The sequence below is a fragment of the Mytilus californianus genome, unplaced genomic scaffold, assembly GCF_021869535.1.
Source record: "Mytilus californianus isolate M0D057914Y unplaced genomic scaffold, xbMytCali1.0.p SCAF_4, whole genome shotgun sequence".
Taxonomy (NCBI): domain Eukaryota; kingdom Metazoa; phylum Mollusca; class Bivalvia; order Mytilida; family Mytilidae; genus Mytilus; species Mytilus californianus.
In genome coordinates this window covers 89667865-89692620 of record NW_026262690.1, presented here as the reverse complement: position 1 = coordinate 89692620, position 24756 = coordinate 89667865, and the positions used below count along the sequence as shown (strand labels likewise).

Genomic DNA, 24756 nt, shown 5'->3' with positions numbered 1-24756 from the left:
ATTGCTCTCATCACTGGCGTATTATGTACTTTCAAAAAGAGGAGGCCTCTACATAAATTAAGGGTAGGCCAGGCAATAAAAAAATGTACTAAAGAACTCAAAATTTTGGCCACAAAAAAAATATAAAGTAGGCAAGTAGGCAGGAATCTTTATTTGTTTGTTTGCTCAATATTTATACCTTGAGTATATAAGGATACCTGCAGCGTTTTCAGGATTCACTACCAAAAGTGCAAATAAAAACTTAAAGTACCTAGGAATTATGAGGCAAAGAACTATGCCAAACTCTAAACACAAATATTATTTTTGTCTGAGATATTTATACTTTTATTGTAAAGAGATAGTTTGAAGTCAGATGTGAAATCAACTTGCACGTTTTTTTCATTTTTCCTGTTTGCTTCTTTTTCAGCTTCTGGCATGTGTACTGATTGAAACAGAATCATTAAACTTTAGTCTGATCTTTCATATATTTAAATTGAAACTTTACATCTAAAATACAGCGACAATGGAAAAGCAAATAGTGTTAAGTTTAAAAATCTATGTACTTTGGCGAACATCAGTGGGTGGGGCTTAAAAATATAAAACAAAATGGTAATGATGTACCCTTATGATTTAAAAATTGAAACTTTCTCTGGGATACAGAGGATTAATTTCAAACTTTCAGACAAATGCACTGAATTGGGGTCAAAATTTCTTTAAAAAAAAAAAACATTGTAAAGATTAAGAATTCTTAATAATCATCACTGACACAAATAATGACTGCTTCCATCTTGGGAATAGATAGTTTAATTGAGTAATTTTGACAGTTTTGATTTCTTTTGACGCAAATCATTTATATGATAATATATTTATTTCATCTTCATCACTGAATATTTATCAATGTAATTCACTTCATTTCATCACAGCTAAATTTTGCAACATTTTTTTTCAAATAATTTACGGCCTTTTTGTGAAAACGAATAAGAAAGAAAATACATGTAAATCTTAAAAAACAAAGATCACCTTCAATAAAGACCATGAATATGATCTAAATTAATTTCAATGGTCATATAAAATTGTGAGGGAAGTGAAAATAACAAAATTTGCATGTAAATTATCAATTAAAAGATGTATGAAAGATCTCAAAAGCAATTTACAGTAAACCAATGAAAACTTAGTTACTGTACGCTCACAAAAAAAAAAATTTTTATTGAAAAAAGTCAATTAAATATCATCTGTAAGTCTGATGCTATATTCTACCCACCCTCAACATGTTGGATGAAAAATAAAAAAAATTGTGTCTTAAATATGAAACTGATGATATGAACTAAAGATAACATTACCAAACACATGCAAGTAAAAGAAGGAAAAATCACCCCAAAAATCATTATGCAGAAAAAATTTTCTTCAATTATCTATAAGTCTATGTTACATTCCAAAGCAATTTACAGAAAACCAAAAAACTTTTTTAATCATCTATGAGTCTAATGCTGTATTCCACCCATATTCCACCCACCCTAAACATGTCAGATGTAAAAATAAGAAATCTGCATCTTAAATATGAAACTGGTATTATGAACTAAAAATAAAAATAACAAACACAAGTAAGTATAAGAGGTTAAAAACCCCAAAGCACAACCTCTCCTACAATCTTGTATCACGACATTTACACAATATCATATTCATTTCATTCATGTCTGAAAATAAGGTGTAGTATGATTGCCAATGAGACAACTCACTACCAGAGTTCAAATGACAAAGATGTAAGATATTCATTTCATTCATGAAATTTACATTTACATAACTACTAGGAAATTTTTATATAACTATTCACGTAATAAAGTCAGTCTGTCATTGACGTCAGAATTTCTGGGTTTTTTATTTCTTGACGGGCTTAATATTTTCTCAATAGACACCTATATCGAAGATATTCATTTCAGTCATGAAATTTATATTTACATACCTACTAGTAAATTTTTATATAACTATTAACGTAAAAAAGTCAGGTCTTTCATTGATGTCAGAATTTTTTTTTTTTTCATTGTTTTCTAGGTAGTGTTAAAGAAGACACCTATATCGAATTGTGTGAATAACGTTTGTTTATATAATGATCCTGTATTGATATTTTGTTTTTATACTTACTGAAAGTAAAAATTATTAGAAGAAAAATTTTTGAAAATTGAAGATATTTTTTGTACTTATAAATGGCAGCTTGATTTGAATGCATGCCTGGAGTAAGAAGTTTCAGTTAGAGACCTGAATGAGGCCCATGCATGGGGGTTTCTAGGATAAAATGGGAAATCAAAAACTGTATTTGCTTTTCTGTTTAACTATGACTTTAATTAATCATGAATCAAAAATGCTCTAGGTAATCAAGTAATCATCAGAAGATAGTCAAGATCATCACATAATTGCAAAACCCGACTATGGCTTTTGAATCTACTACACATATTAAAGTTGTACAGAAGTTTGTATATGTTATTTCAAGGGAAATAACTCTTTTAAGATCACTGTTTGTGTTTGCTGTTTTCATATTTTTTTATAATGAATATTACAATTTCTAAGGATACTAAATATCCAAATTTATTTTAAGTTATATAAAATATTAAAACATCATTTTCATTGATTGTCGATTTAAAAGTTTGCAATATGAGAAATCAGATATCCCTCAAAACAAGGCTCAAGATTGTTTTTATAAACTTCATATTATTTATATTTTCATGGAAGGGAAGGATATCCTCCAGATTGGAAAATTTAACTCTGATATTTTCTGCTACAAAACCTACATACAATATGAAACTTATAAATCATTTCTATATAAGAGCACTTGTAGCTATATGACCAAAACCCTATACTGAAGTATGCAATATTGACTTCATATTTGTTTAAAAATATGCTCTCACTTTCTTTTTTATTTATTATCTGCTACTTCAAGTAGAAATAAACACAGGTGTTATAGATTTATTATGTTTGCATGTGATTGTGAAAAAACCCACCCCAGAAATTAAAAAAAAGAAAGTTTTTATGTCTATTAACACCTTCTTAATTACATGTACATGACTAGATGAACTGCCAGTACATGTTGGTGCAATCCAATGACAATTACATGTAGAGCAAAGGGACACAGCAACATTTTGCTACATAGGAACAGATAATGTGGAATTTCTCTTGGTAAAAAAATCTGACTTCTCAATATAATGTAAGGGTTTTTTAATCTTTATATCATAAATATATTGATAAATTGAATAATACGGTTTTTATTATTATAATTGGAGAGAAAAAAAAAATCTGTTAAAATTGATTTTGTGGACATAAGACAAATTATACATGCCTTAAATAAAACGCAACTGCCATCCTTACAGACTTCTAAGCTTTATGAGCTTTTGAATTCCATATTGTATACTTTTTCTAGACATTTGATTTCTTTTTCTGCCTTTTTTTTCTCTAAAAGAATAGTTGAAAATCTATTACTATTATAATTGTACTAAAATGACTTAAGATTTTAATTTAAGTCCATGAAACAAATGGACCAAAGTGGTGAACACAAGAAAATATCAGAAACATGTAATACATACAAGGGGCTTGTCACTTCAGGTAGGGGGCCTTGGTGGCAGAGTGGTCTAAGCAGTTCATCTACAGTAATTATTGGTCTGTTAACCCAGCTTGTGGCAAAATGAATTCCAATTCCATCTTAATTGACTAGGATTGCTACTTTTACTGCCAAAGGTCAGTGGTTCCTTCAGATATTCTCCACCAATAAAAACTAGCCAACACAATATAGTCAAAATTGATGAAGTACTGTTAAACACTAACAATAATTCAGGTATGAACCCCCCCCCCCCCAAAAAAAAAATAAATAAATAAAATAAAACAAGGTAATTTTGGTCTTACAGGTTCTGTTCAAATCATGGTATCAGTTTTATAGACAAGATGGTGAACTTTTAATTCATTTATAAATGTAGCATCAGGAAAAACAGAAACATGAAGTGCTTTTTCACACTGTCTTCAATAAGGTTTGTAATTCTGTTTGTATTTTAGTTACCAATTTGTAATTATTCTTTCCAGCTTTAATCAATTATGAAACCAAGTCTACATTTCTGTACATTAAAGTATATTTATAGCTCTGTATGGATAAAAAACAAGACATTTTAAGAATAGTATCTTTCTTTAAAGATTTATTAATAACACCTAATGTAAAAAAAAATTTTTTTCTACCAGTTAACAACATGCACATTGGTCTATTCTAATCTCATAACTGCAGTTCTGTAAATTTTCAACTAGTTGTTAAGCTTAATATTCTTTCTTGTAGTTTGTCCCAAAAATAGTGCAGTTTAGAAGTTAAAAGCGAAATAAACATGTGAAAATCAGTTTATATATTCTTACTGACAATTCATACTTATGAAACAGTAACACATTTACTGCATTTCTGGGTTAAAATTTGCAAATATCATGTCTATAAATAAATACCTTGTGTCTCAATAAATAGGGGAAAAATAATTAAATGTATTTAAATATATATCTTCCAGTTTGACTGAATCTAAGTAATAGTTAAATAACACCACTAAATGGCTAATAAAAAAAAGCAAGTTCGTATCTGAAAATAATACACATGTTGTAATTGTCTTGTGAAGTGTGTATTTTAAAAGTGCTTTGATACATGTATAGCATTTGGTTGCAAAGCACAGTTCATTCCTTATGAACCAATCTACATGTGCATTGGTTTTACAACAGAGTTATGATTGTGTAAACTTTAAGCTGACTTAAAGCCATGATCTGAACACATAGCAACACATGAGGTTCTTGGATACACATTGTTATTCTGAATCTGTAGAGTTGACATCTGACCTCCCAATGTTCAAAGGAACATAATCAGTCTGGTTCCCAGACAACAAAGAGGTACCAGATTTTCACTGTATAGAACATTCTTTCTTGTCTTGTTTTAACAGTTTCCCTTCACTTATCTTTCTATCAAGCTGTTCTTCTTCTTCAATTCTAAAAATAAAACAATATTTTGGTATAATTTGGTTGTTGTAAAAAAAAAAAGTTCATGAAATTTGAATTTAAATTTTTTTGGATTGCCATCTTGTGGATTCCAAATTGCAACCATCAATTAAAAATATGATTAAATAATGTAATTAAATCATTTGAAGAGGATTTTTTACAATAGGTTTTACAGAATAAGCAGTTAACTTGTCTTTCCAACAGAATACTATCCTCTGCATTAGCAGCCATCTTGAATTTTGGATCACTCAAAAGTTCTATGAAGGTTCATCTTTGTCCCGTTGTGAATAAAATAAGATTTTTTTTATGGAAGGAAAATGTCAATGAGACAAAACTCCCTCAACAAAATAGAAATATATATATATATATAACAAAAAAAAAATTTCCCTGGATATGAGTTCAATTTGTCAGAAAAAAACTAATACAGGTAAACATTAAAAAAAAAATATGATTAACAAAACAGAGTATTTTCCTTTTCATGAATGTAATTAACCTCAGTGACAATGAATATCATCATAATTCATTACCTGTGGTCACTTCAATAGAATTAATCAAATCAGAAAACATATAAAAACATCATTTGGTCACTTTGTGTAATGATGCTGAACACTATCAATTATAACACCTTTCTACTATTAATGTACAAATAACAATTGTTATTCATCAAATTATTGTAGATGGCTACAAGCTAAGGATTTGAAGAAAAAAACCTTCCGACATATTCAAGAAAAATTTAATATAACGTCAATTGTCAATGTAGCTGGAACAAAATAAGCTGAATGTATCTATGATGAGTGTATTTCTTTATTTGGACATGATTTAAGGCAGGATTTTCATAATTTGCGCAAAATCAAGCACTAGTGGTTGGTTTGTTGGCCTGTATAGTATCTTGATTCTTGTTTGTTATTCGGAGAAAACATTGTTGAAGTTAGATCTTTGATATTCTCTGTTAATATTTTTTACAATTTTTTTAGACTCTGGATTAAATGCTTGACTAGTGTAAAGACACATGTCCACTAGTTGTTGGTTGGTTGTCTTATGTTATATCTTAATTTTTGTTTGTTATTTTGATAAAATGTTGTTGAAGGCAGACCTCTAATAGTCTGTGTTAATATTTTTTACAATTTTTTTTTGGACTCTTAAATGCTTGACTAGTGTTCTGACACCTGTCTTTCATTGAAAACTGTATGTCATAAGGTTCCTGTTTCAATGACATATCACTACATCTCATCCTGTCATACATACTTATAATTTGGAAACAATAAAATGATATTTATTCATTATTACTTGATTACATCTTTTAAGTGGAATTTGATGATTTTACAATATTTGGGAGACTGAAGTCCTCCAGACGTTTAATAAGTTTCCTGCTTAAAGATACATATGTCCTGTTGTCTTACAGGTTTTAATAGGAATTAACTGTAAATTTAAAGGATTTAACAGATAAAGGAATTAAAACTTGTAATGTCATATTGTTGGTCATAGTATTTTCAGTTATTTATTATCTAAAAACAAATAAATAAAAATGTACAGCAATACAATGCAAAGATTGGAAACAAGTGACAAGTCAAAACTGTTTACTGGGTATATGACTTTGGTTTAATGTTGTTGGATTGTTATCTCATTTTTACTGAACATATCTTTCCATATAAGTATATAAGTATTTCCACAGTCATTTGTATATTGAAATTATTTCTATTTGATTTTCATGAAAATTTCACCATTAAAAAAACATGATAACAGTCATCAAAATTGCATGAACATTAAACATAATTGACTTCATTCTTTTTTTTTTTTATAAAAATTGGTCAGCATGTTACTCTGATCATATGCACTTTAAAACATTAACTGGTTCTTATAATAATATATTCTAATACATGTATGGCAGCAGTGCCAGATACATTAATAAAATAAGGTAAAATCAAACGAAAAATATTAATAACAGGGGACAAGCTACAAACCCAGATGTCACATCTCTAATAAACATCCACAGATGTAAAGATCTTAGGACCATGCAGAATAGAACTGCAATCACTGTAATCGGACCAAATGAGGCATTCACAAACATCAACCCAAGCAGTTAAATGTTAGAAATATTGAACTGAAAGGGAAATGAAGGAAGAATAGCCCTCCATTATCGTAGCGTCTGTGAAAGAAAACATTCATTTTACCTGTTATTTTAATGTATAGACGGCCCCCGTTACTTCCACTTTTGTGACCGTACAAGTCTTTCAATTCTGATGCAGTAGACAAGTTAATTGAAGAATAAAAAGATGCGCTGAAATTGTTTCAGTTCCCTGATAAAACATCGCACTAGTTGTTTTCAGTCAGTGATTTTCAATAGGCATCCTACGTGAAGAAGCGATTCTTTCATCTAAAAACCATTACCTATGATATTTAGGTTCATTCAGTTGTATTGACGTCGTAGAAAAACATGATTCCATTAAATCATTGAGATATGGAGACATCAGTCATCATAAACACCCTTAATTTTGTCTTTTCATCAAAATTCCATTAGCTCATTAATAGAAACTATCGGCAAATAGACAACGAACAAGTAAGTGTGAAACCAACTACATTCATTTTAACTGTAACGGGATTGAAATTCACAGCGGTTAATGCAGAAAGGAAGTTGAATAATAATTTTTCAGGTCGAGAAACAATAGTTAGTGTGATAGTTTACCAAAGTGACCTCTATAATTGTCAATTTTTAAAGGTTGATAGTCTGGGATCGATACATGAAGTTAAACAAAAAAGGATGCATCCAGTAGACAAAATCTATATTTAAACATTAATTAATTTCGATCTGTTACTAAAATAATTATAGATTTGAAATTGATTTTTTTAATTTGCCATAATGGTGGTCAATTGAAATTCCAATCAATATTTTTAGTCTCAATTATCCATTTTTTTCTAGGTGACTGAATTTTAAAAAAAAATATATGACGTAAGAATATAACTTAAAATTCAACCACTGGGAAAGGCAATATATACCATAGATGGAAGATACTTATATAGGGAACACATTCACAACTTGCAATTTTTTTTGAGAGAGAACAAATTTCTAAAAAATAAAATTCTTGAGTGGCAGACAGGTTTGTTGCAAACAAGCTCCACCTTACTGAAATTCTACCATGTAAATAGCTATAGCGAGATCTGAAGGATGAACAAAATATAAACCTCAAAAGTACTTTATGTATAAAAAATTCCTATTGTTTTTTAATTTGAATGTATTATTTTTGCTTTCTAAATAAAAGAACTATTGATAACATTTTCCTAACATATTTTTGTAAAAAAAAATCCCAGAACAGTACAGAAATAGATGACAAGATCGTCCTGGTCCCACTTATTTGGTTAAATAAACAACAATACATTGATACAGAAATGTAAAAAAAAATTTAAATCCTCTGCTACAAATAATTTGTTATGGAAAAGTGGAATACTTGTCAGTTTGGGGTTGGGTAGTTCTAGGAGTTAGAACCATCTTCACTTTCAAAAATTAGGTACAAATAGATAAAGATTAGACTGCGAGGACATATTTGCTACTATCTCACAATTCCATTCACCTTTAAAGTGGGGGTCAAAAATACATTAAATATTTAAGGCTAGTGTAGTAATACTACTAGACATTTTTTCACTTGCATTTTGTTATTAATCATAAATGAAAAAAAAATATCGATAGGAATCTATCATTTTAATCTGATTAGGCTTATAAAATATGTATTGTCAAAAGGGAGATTACAAAAATAATTCCACTCGATGAGATTTTTATTATTGACAAAATATAAAGACCAAGGTTTATACACACAATAGGCAATGATGATTCAGATTAATTTTCTTCATTGTTTTCTTACAAAATATTTATATTTGTCTTGACAGAATTCTTACTAATAAAACTGGTATGACAAAACAACGAAATTTTCTTGTTCCCAGTACTACTGATTTTTAACAATTATGATAAGCCCGTATGAAATGCTTTACTTTATTTTAGCATTTAATGGACAAAAATATAAAAACAAATATCCAATACATTTGTGAGACATAAAATGTCAAGGAAATTTACAGTAATAAAGATCTCATAAAATAACAAAACTTAATTAACAATTTAACATCACATAAGTTTTGAATAATTCTCAAAAGGTAAGGCAATAAAGAATAAAATTCCCATATATGTATTTAAGTTTATATGAAAATGGAGTGGGTCTTGAATTTTTTGCTTTTGAATTTTATTCTATTTCTAGAAATAACATATAATTTTCACAGTTAAAATAATCATTGAACCTTTTGCATGGCCAAAATTAAAATAAGCACTCCTGTTTTGATAAATACAAGACAACAAGGATCGGAACCTAAGAATTTATTTCACCTCTCCTTAATAACACATCTTAAATTTTCTACCAAACTAAACAATTTTCACAATACATATTGAATTAATAACATGCAGTCCAACCAACCTGGTGCAGCAAAATTTAATTTTCTTCTTTCAATCCTGGCTTTATGTATCGATAAATTTTCACGTCAAATTAAAAGATCAATCATAGAAAATATTGAAGATTTATCACCCGAGTCAACACCTGTACCTGACATTTCCCCCCTTTAAAAGCATGTTAGTCAAAGTTTAACTAGACAGGTCGTTTTCCGTTACACATTTCTATTAGCGTGGCATGCGTCCGTTTTCCTACCCTACAATTTTCCTCGTCATTACCTCTGATCTGGTTATAAATTTCTTTTTAGATTGATGGGTAGAACAGAATTTTATAAAAGATGAGCAAATTTGATGAGTTTGATATTTTAATGGGAAAAGTGCATACTTTTATTACCTGTTTTTTTGTTCAGGTAACCGAACACGTTTAATTATTCCATTACCGAACTTCTCTATCTTTATTACGATGTTAAGTGAATTCTTCCTGATGGCTAACTTGCATGCAATTCAAATAGACAATTCTTAAATAGGGGAGTTATTTATTGCTATAGCATTCTTTTGTTTCTTTCTAAATTAAAACAAAAGTCGTTCATATTTTTCAAGACTATACAGAAATGGGAAAATTTCACGAAAATCTTAATGACAGCATTTCTAAGCATGTGAATCTTATTTGGATTTGTTCTATTTTTTTACAAAATTATATTTTTACTTTATTTTGCCTATGACATTAGTCATTCAAACACATTAATTTTGGTATACAGAGGTGCAATTGTCCACTCAATACCTTCCCCTCTCCCCCCCGTTAAAAATATTAAGTCTATCAGAAATGATGTACATTTATTGTGTACTTAATGATACATTATTTCAGCAGATAAACTTCCAGTAATGACAAAGGTCAAGGGGTTAATAAATGTTTTTGACTCCAAAAAACTAATCTTATTCACTCCATATATTTTCAGCAATTTTGGTGAAACAGACGAGGTAAAAGTTTGAACAACGGAGATTATCATCTAGAGGACTATTTTGACCAATATGTATATTTTATTCTCAACTTAATGACACTTACGCTCTTTCTTGAGAGTCTAAATGCTGAACTAGTTCATCTCTCTTGTTTACGATGGCAACTAACTCTTCCAGTAATAACTTTTCTCTCCTCTTCTGCGCTTCAGTTTTCTGCCAGTCTGAAACAGAAATAGAATAAAGCATGATTTCCTTTCTTCTATAGCAAGTATAGCATAAAAGGGATAACTCATACATAAAAAGTATACAGCAATCGCTATAAAAAGTTATGACAGTTCAACAGACCACACATGACCTTTCAAGGAAAAATACACATACTTACTATTGAAAACAAAATATCTAAAAAGCATGGTAAAAAAAAAGAAATTAAAGAAATTTTTCGTATGGTGAATATTTCATACTGTAAGCTTGATGTATAATGCTTCATAACTATCACACACAGTCATTTTTTTATTAAATGAGTTTTTCCAGTCTAGAAGTAATTTTTTTTTAATATTTAAAAAGTTCTGCCTGATATCAAGGAAAATTGTCAAAGTTAACAAAATGTATAGCAGCAAAAATTTTGTGAAATATTTCCATAGGGAAGGTTTACCACTATAAAAATCTCAGGATATTCGTTAGTCCCATTCGTCACATCATTGAAACTCATAAAAAGACTAACTTCTCTTTTGATACAAGTAATAAGGGAATATCACTCATGTAATATTTTTATTAAAAATTACTATTATTGAAATACTTATCCTGTAATATGGAGATTAAAATTATATAAACCCCAGACTTCTATTATTATTTCAAGTGCACACAAAACTATTAAAATGTTATCCATCTTTTGTAAATATTATAAGAATAAACTTTTTGTGTTGGCTGCTTAACATTTATTTTATAAATTCAGTATGAAGGTAGCATGTCTATGATGCTGAGGTGACACTATGTGACCCCAAATTGGACATATAAATCAGTTTGTTTTTACTTGCACATTTTAATCTGTACAGCACCTTTTTTGTTTGTTTGTTAATTATTATAAAAATTCCTTGTAATTGAGCATATGCCCATACCTTGTTTGTTTAAAAGTTGCAGAATTATCAGAAATGATGGCTGCCACCTAACAGCAGAAGCTGAAGAAGCAGAGGACATTGAATCAACAATTATGTCAAAGTTGTTTGGTTAAAACTTTTGACAAATCTAGGTGAAAATGACCTTACTGGTAACTCAGAGGTTTCTAATACAAAAACATAATTGATTTTGTCAAAATATTTCATTTGCATTCAACATATATTGTCATATAATTAATTTCAAAAGGATATCAAGAAACATAGATTATCAATTATTCATAGAATGAAAATAATATATGTGATTTTTTTTCAATTTCTGATGTAAATTTGGATGTCAAAAAAATTGCCTTAGAAAACTTGACCAAATTTTCAAATTGCTGTTAATTAACATTGTACTTTTAAGTTTTTATTTATCAAGAAAAAAGCCAATTGTGATGGCACTTGGCAAGAATGTGAAATATTCCTCTGGATTATTAGGGAATGTTGTTTTTTTCTTCAATAATACTAATTGGACACTAATTAAACAATCATGACTATCCTTTGCAAATTTAATAGACAGTATTGTTATCTGAATACCAATACAACAAAACCATATAGAACACACCTGGCACCACACTTATCTATTTTTAACACCTAGCCCTTTACAACCGAAAAAACAATATCCAACCCCTTTTGTAAACTTGTAAAAACATTAACTCCCTTGTCCACAGATAGGAATTTGTTTCCAGGGTATTATCAAAGCCATAGGTATTGACATGATAAAATTAGATAATACAAATTTTCAGCTGGAGGTGTGAAAAAACACAATTGGTCATGATTGTATTAATTAATAGGTGCTTATGACAACAAACATAGCTATTAGATAATGAAATTTACAAAATAATTAGCGATCTTTACAAATTTTTACAAGTAGAGACAAGATAATTAAAAATTTGGATGAAATTAATTATTTATCCCTGACAAAATGAGAAAATATGTACTTTAGAAAAAAATTCTCGAAATCATTAAATGCAATCTTATTTGAATCTGTCAAGATTTCTGCTTGGACAAACTTGAAAGAAGAATTAGCTATGCACACTTAATGTCTTTAGTGAAATCTTCTTCTCTGTCTTTTAATGCTGAAATAATTGTCTTACTTGGCCATTAAACAATTTAACAGTATTTTTTTAAATGGAGCAGGGCATCTTATTGAGAGAATATATACAAGGCAATGCAATGAAGAGTTAAATTGATAAGAGCGTTAGCCTGGCTTAATGTCAATCTTAGTTGTACTTTCCAGCCCAAAAATGTACAAACACAGAAAAGACCAATTAATCATTGACACAAGTAATTTATCATCTGAAAATCTTATTTATTATGTAAATACACATCAGAAATATCTTTAAACTGCTGCAGTCAAGCGGACTTCCTACAGGAATTGTGCAGCGTGTGCAGTTTTATTATTATTTCCTCCAAGGAGACAAATTGAAACGGCAAGATATTTAACAATGCTGAAACATGTCCAGAATCCAAACATACAGAAAATTGACATTAGAAAATATTTTCAATTAAATGAATGCCTAATGAATCATAATGTTATTTCTTAATATCACGATCGGTAAATAATGATGTTGCCAATAATTTAAATGAACCGAAACTAGGTAAGGAGGTATGGCCAATTTTACATTATCTGTGATTCACTTACAGGGGTCAAAATCAGAAAGCTGCACATGAAACCTACCAGAATCAAAGTTTAATGTTTAAATAATGTTTTTTAATAATATACATAAAACCCAAAATGTTACTAAGAGTTTGATACAATATAACAATATTGAAAATGAATAAATTTCTGACAATGCATTACTTCCAATAAAATCATGGTTTAAGTTCAGTGGGTTGTTTTTATTTAATTTATTTGGGGGATATACTAAAATTTGCCAAAATCTATGAGAAAATTGGAAGTTTAGATTCATCTTTAGGTATGCATAATTTGTTCACTGTTCAGAAATATGTCATAATGTTGTAACAACCTTAATGTACACAAATGAGGCTAAATTACTGTGAATTTCAGTAATGTCTAAAAATGGCGATAGTGTGAATAATCTAAGGAGAAATTAGCCATATATCTTTTGTTTTTTATTTAAATTTAAAAAAAAACACATTTTTTTCTGGTTTTAAAAGACAGTACAAATATAAGAAATCTATTAAAATAAATTTTGACAAGTGAAACTCATTTAATAGGTAATGCAGAGTAATAATAAATAATATCTAATATTCGAAAAATAAATTACATTTCCATCTCTACTTTGCCCAATTCACTTTTTAAAATAAGCAATATGTCAGATAAAATAATCAAAATATATATGTACCTCATAAGTAATTCACCAAAATTCATTACAAGTAAAACTGAAATATTTGTGACTTATAAAGAAATTATCTTTCAAAATGTCCTTTTGTTTTTCAATTAAAGTCATTGTTTGAGATGACACTACTGAAAAACTGAGAAAATTAAACCCAATTTCTTTGTGGAAACTGAATAAACCACAAAAGGAAATAGAAATAAATAAGCAGTAAAATACTTAAACAAATTTTCATATTGTATAATTACAATGGGCATAAAATGGTGAATTGAAAAATCTTAAAGTAATAAAAGAGATCCAGTTTCTTTTTCATTGTTGTTCGCCACAATACCCTTGATCAAACAGGTAGACTAATTGAGTGTTAAACTGTCAGTTTCCGCTTGCAGGTGCTGAATTAGCGATCACTAGAATGTTTAAATTTCTCACTTGTCTTGGACTCCATAGTTAAACAACGTCAGTGTCATGTAAGACACAGTTCCTGCTTAAACTTCATACACGTGCCTGTCAACATATCACCTAATCCATTAAAGAAATGGAAACTTGGGATGTATTAGTTTTCATGCCATAATAATATAAGTGGCCATGTCTTTTGTATGTTCAATACATCGTCCATGGCCAACGGGGTGCACAGCTCATCTTTACTTCATAATATCATGTTATTTCCTCTTTATATCTGATCAAACAAGACCCATCATCATATTTTCTGCCACACTCCTGAGAATAAGATTTTAGTTCATCGACTAGTATGCCAGTCTATAAAAAAGCTTAATCCTCTAGAAATATCAATCTTCTATCACACAAAACAGAGGAGATGAAAATGATGTTAATTGACTTCAAGACATTATGATAAATAACTGTGAAAAAAAGTTGACTCTAAGAAGCATTAGAAAGTCAGACAATTTGTTATTTTTTTATGTGAAAATTTTTCCATGCCGGATAAGAATGCATTTATTTAGACATAAAATCCTGCATAAACTTCAATTACATTATATAAAATCAGTGCAACCCAGATAATCTTGCATATATAAATTTTTAATGCAAATTAAAGTAAAAACAAAAAACAGAAGACATACTCAGGGAGCTATTCCTGTCCATAAATGGGAATTTCAGTAATGGAATAAAAGAGGATTTATAAAAATGTCAAACATTTGAAATATAAATGTAGACTAAGTTACATAATTTCAAAATAGACCAATTATCTGTAGATATAAGTACTTAATTTCTTTAATTTGGATATTCAACACTTTTTCAAGTTGACAACAATTTTTTAATTACATCTAATGTTTTTATTCTTATTCCACTCAAGTAAAAACTAAGATATACAACTTCAATCATAGAAATTCCTTCATAATTTTTGTTTTGAATAGGACATGGTCTAATATTTGAAGTATACCAACTAAGGGTGAGGTTGAAATTTTTAAAATAAATTACTGACCTATCAGATCAGACATAAGGGTCCTTAACTTGAAAAAATTTCAGACTGACAAATTGTCAAAAATGAGATTTTTTTTCTGCAATTTGTGGTTCATACGAGTTGGTGACTGTTTTCACAAAAGAATCTTGCAATTAAAATGGACCATAAGTTATATACAAAAATGTTTGTGATAAGATTTTTTTATGAAAACAGTCGCAAATGACTCAGACTTCAAACAAATTAGTATTTTGAGATTACAGTGAGTTTTAGGAAGGCATTGGTAACAATAAAAAGCATCAGTAAATATTCTTAAAATTGACAGCAAACCAAAAAGTTCACATCTTCACATCCTTAGGTCACTATATGGTTTTACACAACTATAAAAAAAGCCCTATATGGAAGTGAAATGTGACACATATAAAAGAAACTATTAATAGCCTTATCCAAGTCCAATACATATCACAAAAAATACTGTAGAGGATCTAAACACTAAACCGTTGCAATTAATAAAACATATGAGTAATGAAAAAACAAAAAAGAATTATACTAAATTTATCCTTGGAAAAATAATTCAAATAAATTCTTAATGCTGAAAGAAATACTGAATGGTTATGTCGAAAAAATATAAAAAATAACCGAACAAGATGTCTGACTGAAACAAGGAAGCAATAAATTACAGTAAAAATTTGATTGGTAAATATCAGGAAGTTTAAGCTTACCATAGTAGAGAAACAATTCAAACTTGTAATGTTTACAATTATATTATAGGGTGAGAAGTGAGAGTTTTATATACATACCACAATACACTACAGTAAACAGATCAGGTTTATTAAAGAGGATTACTCTCAAACCAATTTGTTGATAACTTTATGATTCTTTGTAAAAAAAAGAGAATTATGTTTGTTAAAAGGATGATTGCAAGTTTATTTGAAATAAGAAGATTATAGACAGAAAAGAAGACAATCGTCATGTTTTTCTAGTATTTGAAAATTGAGATATCCCATTATAACTTATTCAATGTTCGCCATTTCCTTAATCTATTCAAACATAGTTTGGTTTCTTCGGTAAATTAGATTTTCATAGGTATAAAGTGTTGTTTGGATTGTTACATTTACAACAGCTGGGTTGAATTTATGATTAAAATATGATGGATAAAATGGATATATGGTGAATTTTCATACAATGCCAAATACACTGACTTTTCCACGAGAATGATTACCTGCGAAGCAGCATGTTTGTCACAACACAATCTGACTCTTACTTAAATGTAAACCAATTGATTTTTCGTCCCAATATAATGCCGAAAAGGTGTCACATGGCTTTTGTCCGAGAGTTTTATTGTTGTCTCTTGTTTCAATAAACAAGTTGCTAACTACCAAAGCATATGGCTGTTTAAGTATAGAGGTAGACAGGAATACCATTGATCATTTAAATCATTTATTCACTTGGCCATTTAAACCCACGTCAAAATGTGTAATATATGGGTCCTCCATTAAAATGTCATACCATCACATCGAACAAAACTGTTACTTTATACAATAACTTTGGAGACTGGAAATGGGAAATTTATTCATAAATCATATCTATAATGTTTTTTTACTCCCCAAAATAACTGTGAAGTATTGTGATGATAATACGAAGGAGGCCAGCCGGTTGTTATTTACATAGCTCTTTACCGATCATCGTGTATTAAGACCTAACTGTACAAAGTAGGTGTTTATCTGTAAAATTGGACCCCACATTATTATCGTGGGATTAGCAGCTTAACAATTTGTCAAAAAACACATAACCTCCAAATTAAAACCTCAAAAGGGATGAGTTTTCATATGGCTCTTTAACAAAATGGCTTTCAAAGCAGTATTTAAAAGACAGCCAGCTCCAGTAGGACTTTGATGGCTCAATTATAAATTTTTTATTCATTTGTTTGATGGAATTTGATACCACCTTTTTTCTTTTTTTTTAGAAGTTATTTTTATTGGCAGAGAAACCTGAGTGTTGTGTAAACAATAAAAAACCAAGGAATTTAAAAAAAAAAAATGTGTTTTCTTGAGCATGTCAGAATTTACTTCTAAACAGTCATTATGATGGAAGTTTTCACAACAAAGTAATACATGTTTTAGTAGACTTGTTCTTTTTAACCAGGTATTCAACATTCCTTCCATTCTTTCACGAAAACAGAAAGTCAATTTTCAGAATTGGATGGCAGGAAATCTTTTTATAACACTGTGCTAAAATTTTTTGGCCAATTAGTATTACGAAAGGAGCAAGCCTTTAGAAAAAAGGATAGTAATATAACACTTTTCATATATATGTTTTTGTATTCTACCAGCCAAAATTAAACAAAAAATGTGTCGCCAATCTTCGGAAACACATCAACATAAAAAAAAATCGTTCATTTGTCACAATTTTCCATTGAAATACTTTTCAAATAAACATGGGAGGAATATATTCTATTTTGCATTTGTTAGAGGGCCCATATTTAGTCGTAGATTGAATAAAAATACAACACTATAGTGTATAATTAAAGGCTGCAATGAAACTTTTAATTCTAAACCTAATTTCACAATTACAAGTAATATCCATACACATAAATACATGTATTTGATAAAAAAAAATCATTAATTAACAAACCCAGTTTCTTATTTGCTAACTGCAGCTATTAATCTGTGCTTTTTCTTCTCTTTCAATAGATCATGAATAAAAGCTGCAAAATTATCTATAACCCAACAAATGACTTATTGGAATTGCAAATAATGTCGTTTTCTTGCATTAAAAAGTTCCATACGAGTCATTAAAATCAAGCAAATCAAAGCAAAGAAAAACAGCATGAAAAAGGCTAAAATAATATTATGAATTATTGATTCAAAAATCATAACAAAGCTCTATGCGACCTTATAGCGACAAAATTGTAAACTGTTTGACAGAACTCAATGACATATTAGTTTAAACAATTGAATATGGAAGACTTAATACAGACTTCCCATGGTGAATCTTTACTATGATCTCGCATGAGGTCCACCTCGTAACACCTGAAACCTTATAATGTCTTAATCTTTGCAAGTAATTTGACTGTAAGATTTCCATCATTTGACAAATGTGTTGAACTTGTAATTTTAGACAAAAACATTTTTTTAAATTCATGCCAATGATAGAACAATAGAATTAGCAGCTTCCAACACAGTCTTAGTATCACACTGTTATCTCTGCAGCTCTCATTATAAAAATTAAAATCTCAAGTCAGTCATATATTTTTACATTTATTATACAGCTATTGAATATTTTTTTTCAGAATGAAAGTGATCTTAAACAAACATTACTTTGTAATATGGCATCCCTCCAAATTACGATATCTTATATTAAAGAGAGGCAAAAGATATCAAAGGGACATTCAAACTCATTAATCGAGAAAAAAAATGACAATGCCAAGTCAAAAAACTAAAAACGATCAAAAGAATAAAACAGTATACGGAAAACAACATAGAAAACCAAAGACTGAGCAATATAACTGATGTGAATATGAATAAGAGTAGATGGAGTATACATCAATGAGACAGCAACCAAACAACACAGAATAGCATTGACCTATAGAGGTAAACATACAGCCATACCAAAAAATGAGAATACTAGTAATGCTTTCACATCACATTTCCGTGTGGAGAGAACCATAAAATCTGGATAAAAACTGAAATTTGGCATATCTTTTAAAAAATTCACATCATAATGAAAATGTGTTCTAAGTTGATGGGACCACGAATTTATGGTGGTAAATTCCATTAATTCAAAATCTATACCCTGATAGGGATGGACAAACTGACCAATAGATAGACGAAAAGACCAGGAAACATTGTAATCCGTCCTCTGTCTTTGATACTGTCTGTGTTGCCAAACATTCACTATGTTACATCAAGTCCCGTCTGTGTTTAGTATTTTGTTAGGTGATTTTGTTTCAAAAATTTTTCCAGTAAGCTTCCAAATTAATATCAAATATTAAGATATGTAAAGTGTAAGCAAACATTGCTGTTCATTGTTAATCATAAAGGGAACATGAAGAAAAATATTAATAAAGAGAGATATGGGGTATATATCAATGAGACAACAACCCAATGATAAAGAAAAACCAAAAGACATCTTCATTTTAACTCTAGTGGATAGTTGTCTCAATGGCAATCATACCAAATCTCCCCTTTTTTAAGGAAGTAAACAAACAGATTAAAAAAAAAAATACAGACATCTACTTTTTCCATTGATACAAGGAATCTGACTTTCTCTGCTACACTTGTGAAATTGATCATATTTGATTACCACAATGAATATATAACATTATTTGAAAACTAAGGTAAAATTCATAATACATTATTTAAAATGCAATTTTTTCACTTGAATGACCAATCATTACACTGCAATGTAGTTACATCATTTTCATAATGTCATACTGTGTATATTTAAGTAAACTTGAAAGAGAATGGGACACAATAAAGTCTATCCAATGATTGTAACATAAACAACATTCCATTACATATCACACAGGAGGGTTATTGAACTTTTGTTGAGTAAGACATGTACTACATATCACACAGGAGGGTTATTGAACTTTTGGTGAGTAAGACATGTATTACATATCACACGGGAGGGTTATTGAACTTTTGGTGAGTAAGACATGTATTACATATCACACGGGAGGTTTATTGAACTTTTGGTGAGTAAGTCATGTATTACATATCACACAGGAGGGTTATTGAACTTTTGTTGAGTAAGACATGTACTACATATCACACGGGAGGGTTATTGAATTTTTGGTGAGTAAGACATGTATTACATATCACACGGGCGGGTTATTGAACTTTTGTTGAGTAAGACATGTATTACATGTAACACAGGAGGGTTATTGAACTTTTGGTGAGTAAGACATGTATTACATATCACACGGGAGGGTTATTGAACTTTTGGTGAGTAAGACATGTATTACATATCACACGGGAGGGTTATTGAACTTTTGTTGAGTAAGACATGTACTACATATCACACAGGAGGGTTATTGAACTTTTGTTGAGTAAGACATGTACTACATATCACATGGGAGGGTTATTGAATTTTTGGTGAGTAAGACATGTATAACATATCACACGGGAGGGTTATTGAACTTTTGGTGAGTAAGACATGTATTACATATCACACGGGAGGCTTATTGAAATTTTGGTGAGTAAGACATGTATTACATATCACACAGGAGGGTTATTGAACTTTTGGTGAGTAAGACATGTATTAGATATCACACAGGAGGGTTATTGAACTTTTGGTGAGTAAGTCAAGTATAACATATCACACAGGAGGGTTATTGAACATTTTGTGAGTAAGTCAAGTATAACATATCACACAGGAGGGTTATTGAACTTTTGGTGAGTAAGACTTGCATTACAAATTTTACCAAATAAATTCCAAATTCCAGCAATTTAGAAAAAAAAAACAGAAAACAACCAAATATAGAATCATGAGAAAAAAAAAGAGCTAAAGGATACCAAAGGGACATTCAAACTCATAAGTAAAAAATAAACTGACAATGCCATGGCTAAAAAAGAAAAAAAGACAAACAACAGTACACAAAACTGAAACATAGAAAACCAAAGACTGAGCAACACAAACCCCACAATAAACTGGGGACGATTTTAGGTGCTCCAAAAGGGTAAGCAGATCCTCCTCCACATGTGGCACCCATTGGTTGCTCATGTTAGTACAAATCTGGTGATATAAGTCTAATTTGATTGGTCACATTTGGGGAAAAGGGGACGTGATTGTAGTTACAATTGGAATATATCCATTATTATTTGTGAAACGGATACTCCATAACAGCCAACCAACTCGTGATAGCATCTGTAAAATTTACGAAGGGATGATTTCAACTTCACCACTTGGAACTCTTGGTTAAATAGCTTCCTATATGTTGTCAATCAAGAAATCAAGCATCTTGATAATGTCATTTTCAGTGAATTTTTTGTTTGAATCAGAGTGATTTTTTACAAAGCACAATTTATTTCTCCCCAAGACAAGAAACTTGTAGACCATTCTTTTTGACAATTTGTCTTTCACTTTGGAATGGGGAATACTTGTGCAAAGTGTAGAAAAGTCAAATGTTTTAATACTATTGCAAGATGAAAGCATCTTAGATTGTATGTACATGTACTCTAAAAGATCTTTGGAATTTTTTAGTATGCACATCTGATTCACGCCTACTCTAACAAACTTTAGAGTAAACAACAGTGCTCTGTAAGAGCAGGAACTTCCAGCTAACAGGTGTACCTCTGTCAAATCTAATAATTGGAAATTTTAGGTATAGACTATAACGAATGAAACAAATACTTTAACACTGAGTTTTTTTTTAGTAACAAAAATTTGATGCTAATAAACCTAAGTTGGACTGTGGCCATATACATGTACAAATAAGGAGATGTGGTATGATTGCCAATGAGACAACTTTCAATCTTAGAACAAAGAACAAGGATGTCATCATGTAAACAACTGTAGGTCACTGTACGACCTTCATTGATAAGCAAAACCCTTACAATATGTTTTATCCTTTAAACACCTTATCTATTCAAATATAATTAAGTTCTGTACAATTTATTGATAATAAAAACTGTATGCAATAGGCTCCCACATCATATTTCTTCACCAAATTAAAACTATTTTTGGAAATGAAATGGGCAACTATTATTTTGTAAAGAGCAAATAGAGAGAATACACATTGTTTTAAATTGAATCTAAACAAAGGATACTGCCCTTAGGTATTGAAGGGATTTAGCTGACCTCATAATAGGATCAGCAACTATTGTCACTTCTAAGAACCTTAACGTCAATGATGCAAGATCCTTAATGACGAATGAAATTAATGACAGTTTTTAATTTGTCAATGATTAGTTCATCAAAGACTAAGGTAGTGATTAGCCTTCAATCAAAATAAATACCAATTAATTAGTTCAACTAGCTTAAATCCCCTGCACTACTGAGCATTCCGCTAAAACTGGCCCTCGGCAAAATACAACAACTTAATAAATTTCTAATGCGTGAATATTGTCCGATAGTACAAATGGACAAGTAATAGTCTGGTAATTTATGATTAATTCAACAAATTTTGTCATTTGTATAAATTCCTGTATTAGATTTGAAACATATTGATATGATCATGAAAAAAAGATTGAATGCCATTCTATTAAAATAATTGAATTGTTTCTTCTCTAAATTGAGTACAAATGTACCCATAAGAAAATGTTTCTTCTCTAAACTGAGTACAAATGTACCCTTGAAAACTAAAGAGTGTTAATACAGTGGTGTTAAACCCATCTTTTCTGTTTCATTGACACATACTAAGAATACTCTACATTTCCTTCTTTCATATAAACTATAGGTTTCTAGGGTAGATTATTTCCTCAATGTTATCAAGACTGACCCAGATATGTTTTTTTTTTTATTGAGATGCTGTTGGTTTGCTGTCTAATTGACATATGCCCCAAAAAAACATTTATTCATATAACAAATATCTAAATTCAATATTTCATATATTTTTTAAATTTTTTTTTGTCAAAAGAAAAGTATTACTAATACAATGATGGCAAAAACTGATAGGTCAAAAACACAGTTAAACACCTTAATTTGAACCTAATAATTCAAAGATATTTTCGTGTTATAACATTATTATTATTTCCCATAAAAGGAATCCTTTTTACAGATAAAAATACCGTATTTCTCATTTGAATTAATTACACTTGAATGAAAAGAAACAAACAATACACTTCCACCTGGATTATTGTTGATTATGTTTATTTTCAAACACATTTTTTATCTTTAATTTCATTTTTTTTGTTTTGAATGATATAACAGATGTTTATATGAAAAAAAGATCAACTAAATAGACAGGTATTTCTACGAAAATAATTTATTATTGTTGTTATAGAATTATCATCGTAGTTTAATTTATTCATAATTTTCAATTGTGGTTTCTAATAAGAGAATGAACCTTTCCCCGATGTCTTTCAAGATTTTTTCCTTTTCTCTAATTTCACATCACCTTTCAGCGTATTTACCTTGAGACAACAAAAAAGACTTTCTACTGAAATATGAATCATTCTGTAAAAAAAAATAAAGGATTTAAAGAGCAGATTGATGAAATATCAGAATTATTTGTCTTATTTGAAGGATAAATGGCAACAGCAAAGAGAGGCATATGGACCCTGACAGCTCTGTGGTAAAAGACACGACTTCCTATTGAACAGACTGGAAAATTAACTCTTCAATACATCTATCTGCCAAGATGGTGATGACAAAACAATTAAAGCTGTACCTCTCACCTGACAGGTTACAAGGACATGAAAGGAAGACATGTTTCTCTGGTGTCATTTAATGGCAAAGCAATTCTGACCATTTCTCTTGCAAATTCTGTCTCATTAAAGTGAAAATCAGAACAAATAATAACTGCTAAATTTACCATATGGTAGTGTTATCATAGTAATTAAAAGTTAGAAAAAAACATGACCACAAATAGCTTCATCAGTACATTATAATGAGATTCTGATAAATTACCTGACATAAAGATTATTACATTAACAAATGATTTTTTGTTTTTAGTGAGGAAAAAAAGACCTCCCAAGAAATTAATAACTTCTTTATAAGAAAATAAATGACCAACACTTCAAATACTGGAATTGATGGGATAGTCTTGAATAATGTTGTTGAAAGGTTAGGTAAATGAAAAGGTGGGGAAAAGGGGGGGGGGGGGGCTTAATGGAAATGAGAACCAAAGCACTGAATAACTGTACAGAATGTTTGAAAGAGTGTAGATGTTTTTTTTTTTTTTATTTGTTTTTGTTTGGTTACTGTCTCATTGACAAATTCCTAAATTGTCATAACATCCTGCATCCTTCTTTTATTCAATTCCATGTTCACCTATTTGTATTTTGGCCTTAGAGAACTTTCATTTGGTATGGTTCAAACATTAATCATGCATATCCCCCAAAAATAAAGCTCTATTTAAACAAAAGAAGACCCATTGGTGGCCTTCGGCTGTTGTCTGCTCTTTGGTCGGGTTGTTGTCTCTTTGACATATTCCCCATTTCCATTCTCAATTTTATAGCCACAATGCATGAGGATAACCTTAATATATGATTGCATTTTTAGAACTTACTTTTCACAGTTAATCGGGTAATAATCACATGTCACATTATAATCAAGTCATAGTATTCTACTTTCACACCATTTATCACATGTGACATTATTCTACTTTTACACCTTTGATCACATGACTTTCACACCATTTATCACATGTAACAGTATTCTACTTTGACACTTTTCACCGCATGTAACAGTATTCTTTCACATTTTCAATCACGTCACTGTACGGTATTCTTTCACATTTTCAGTCACATGTCACAGTATTCATTCACATTTTCAGTCATATGTCACAGTATTCTTTCACATTTTCAGTCACATGTCACAGTATTCTTTCACATTTTCAGTCACATGTCACTGTATTCTTTCGCATTT

The 24756-nt window shown here is 29.8% G+C and overlaps 1 protein-coding gene across 4 annotated transcripts in view; it reads right to left on the bottom strand.

Annotated features, from left to right (window-relative positions):
- Positions 1 to 4134: 4134 nt before the first annotated feature.
- LOC127698792 (EH domain-binding protein 1-like) overlaps positions 4135 to 24756 on the bottom strand; it is a 99434-nt gene continuing 78812 nt past the window's right edge. For all 4 annotated transcript variants that reach the window (XM_052202458.1, XM_052202460.1, XM_052202459.1 and 1 more), the window contains 2 exons: positions 10467 to 10581; positions 4135 to 4968 (listed from right to left, as the gene is read on the bottom strand). In XM_052202458.1, coding sequence (XP_052058418.1) covers positions 4884 to 4968; positions 10467 to 10581 — 200 coding nt within the window. In that variant the 3' untranslated portion in view covers positions 4135 to 4883. The remainder of the gene's footprint in view (positions 4969 to 10466; positions 10582 to 24756) is intronic.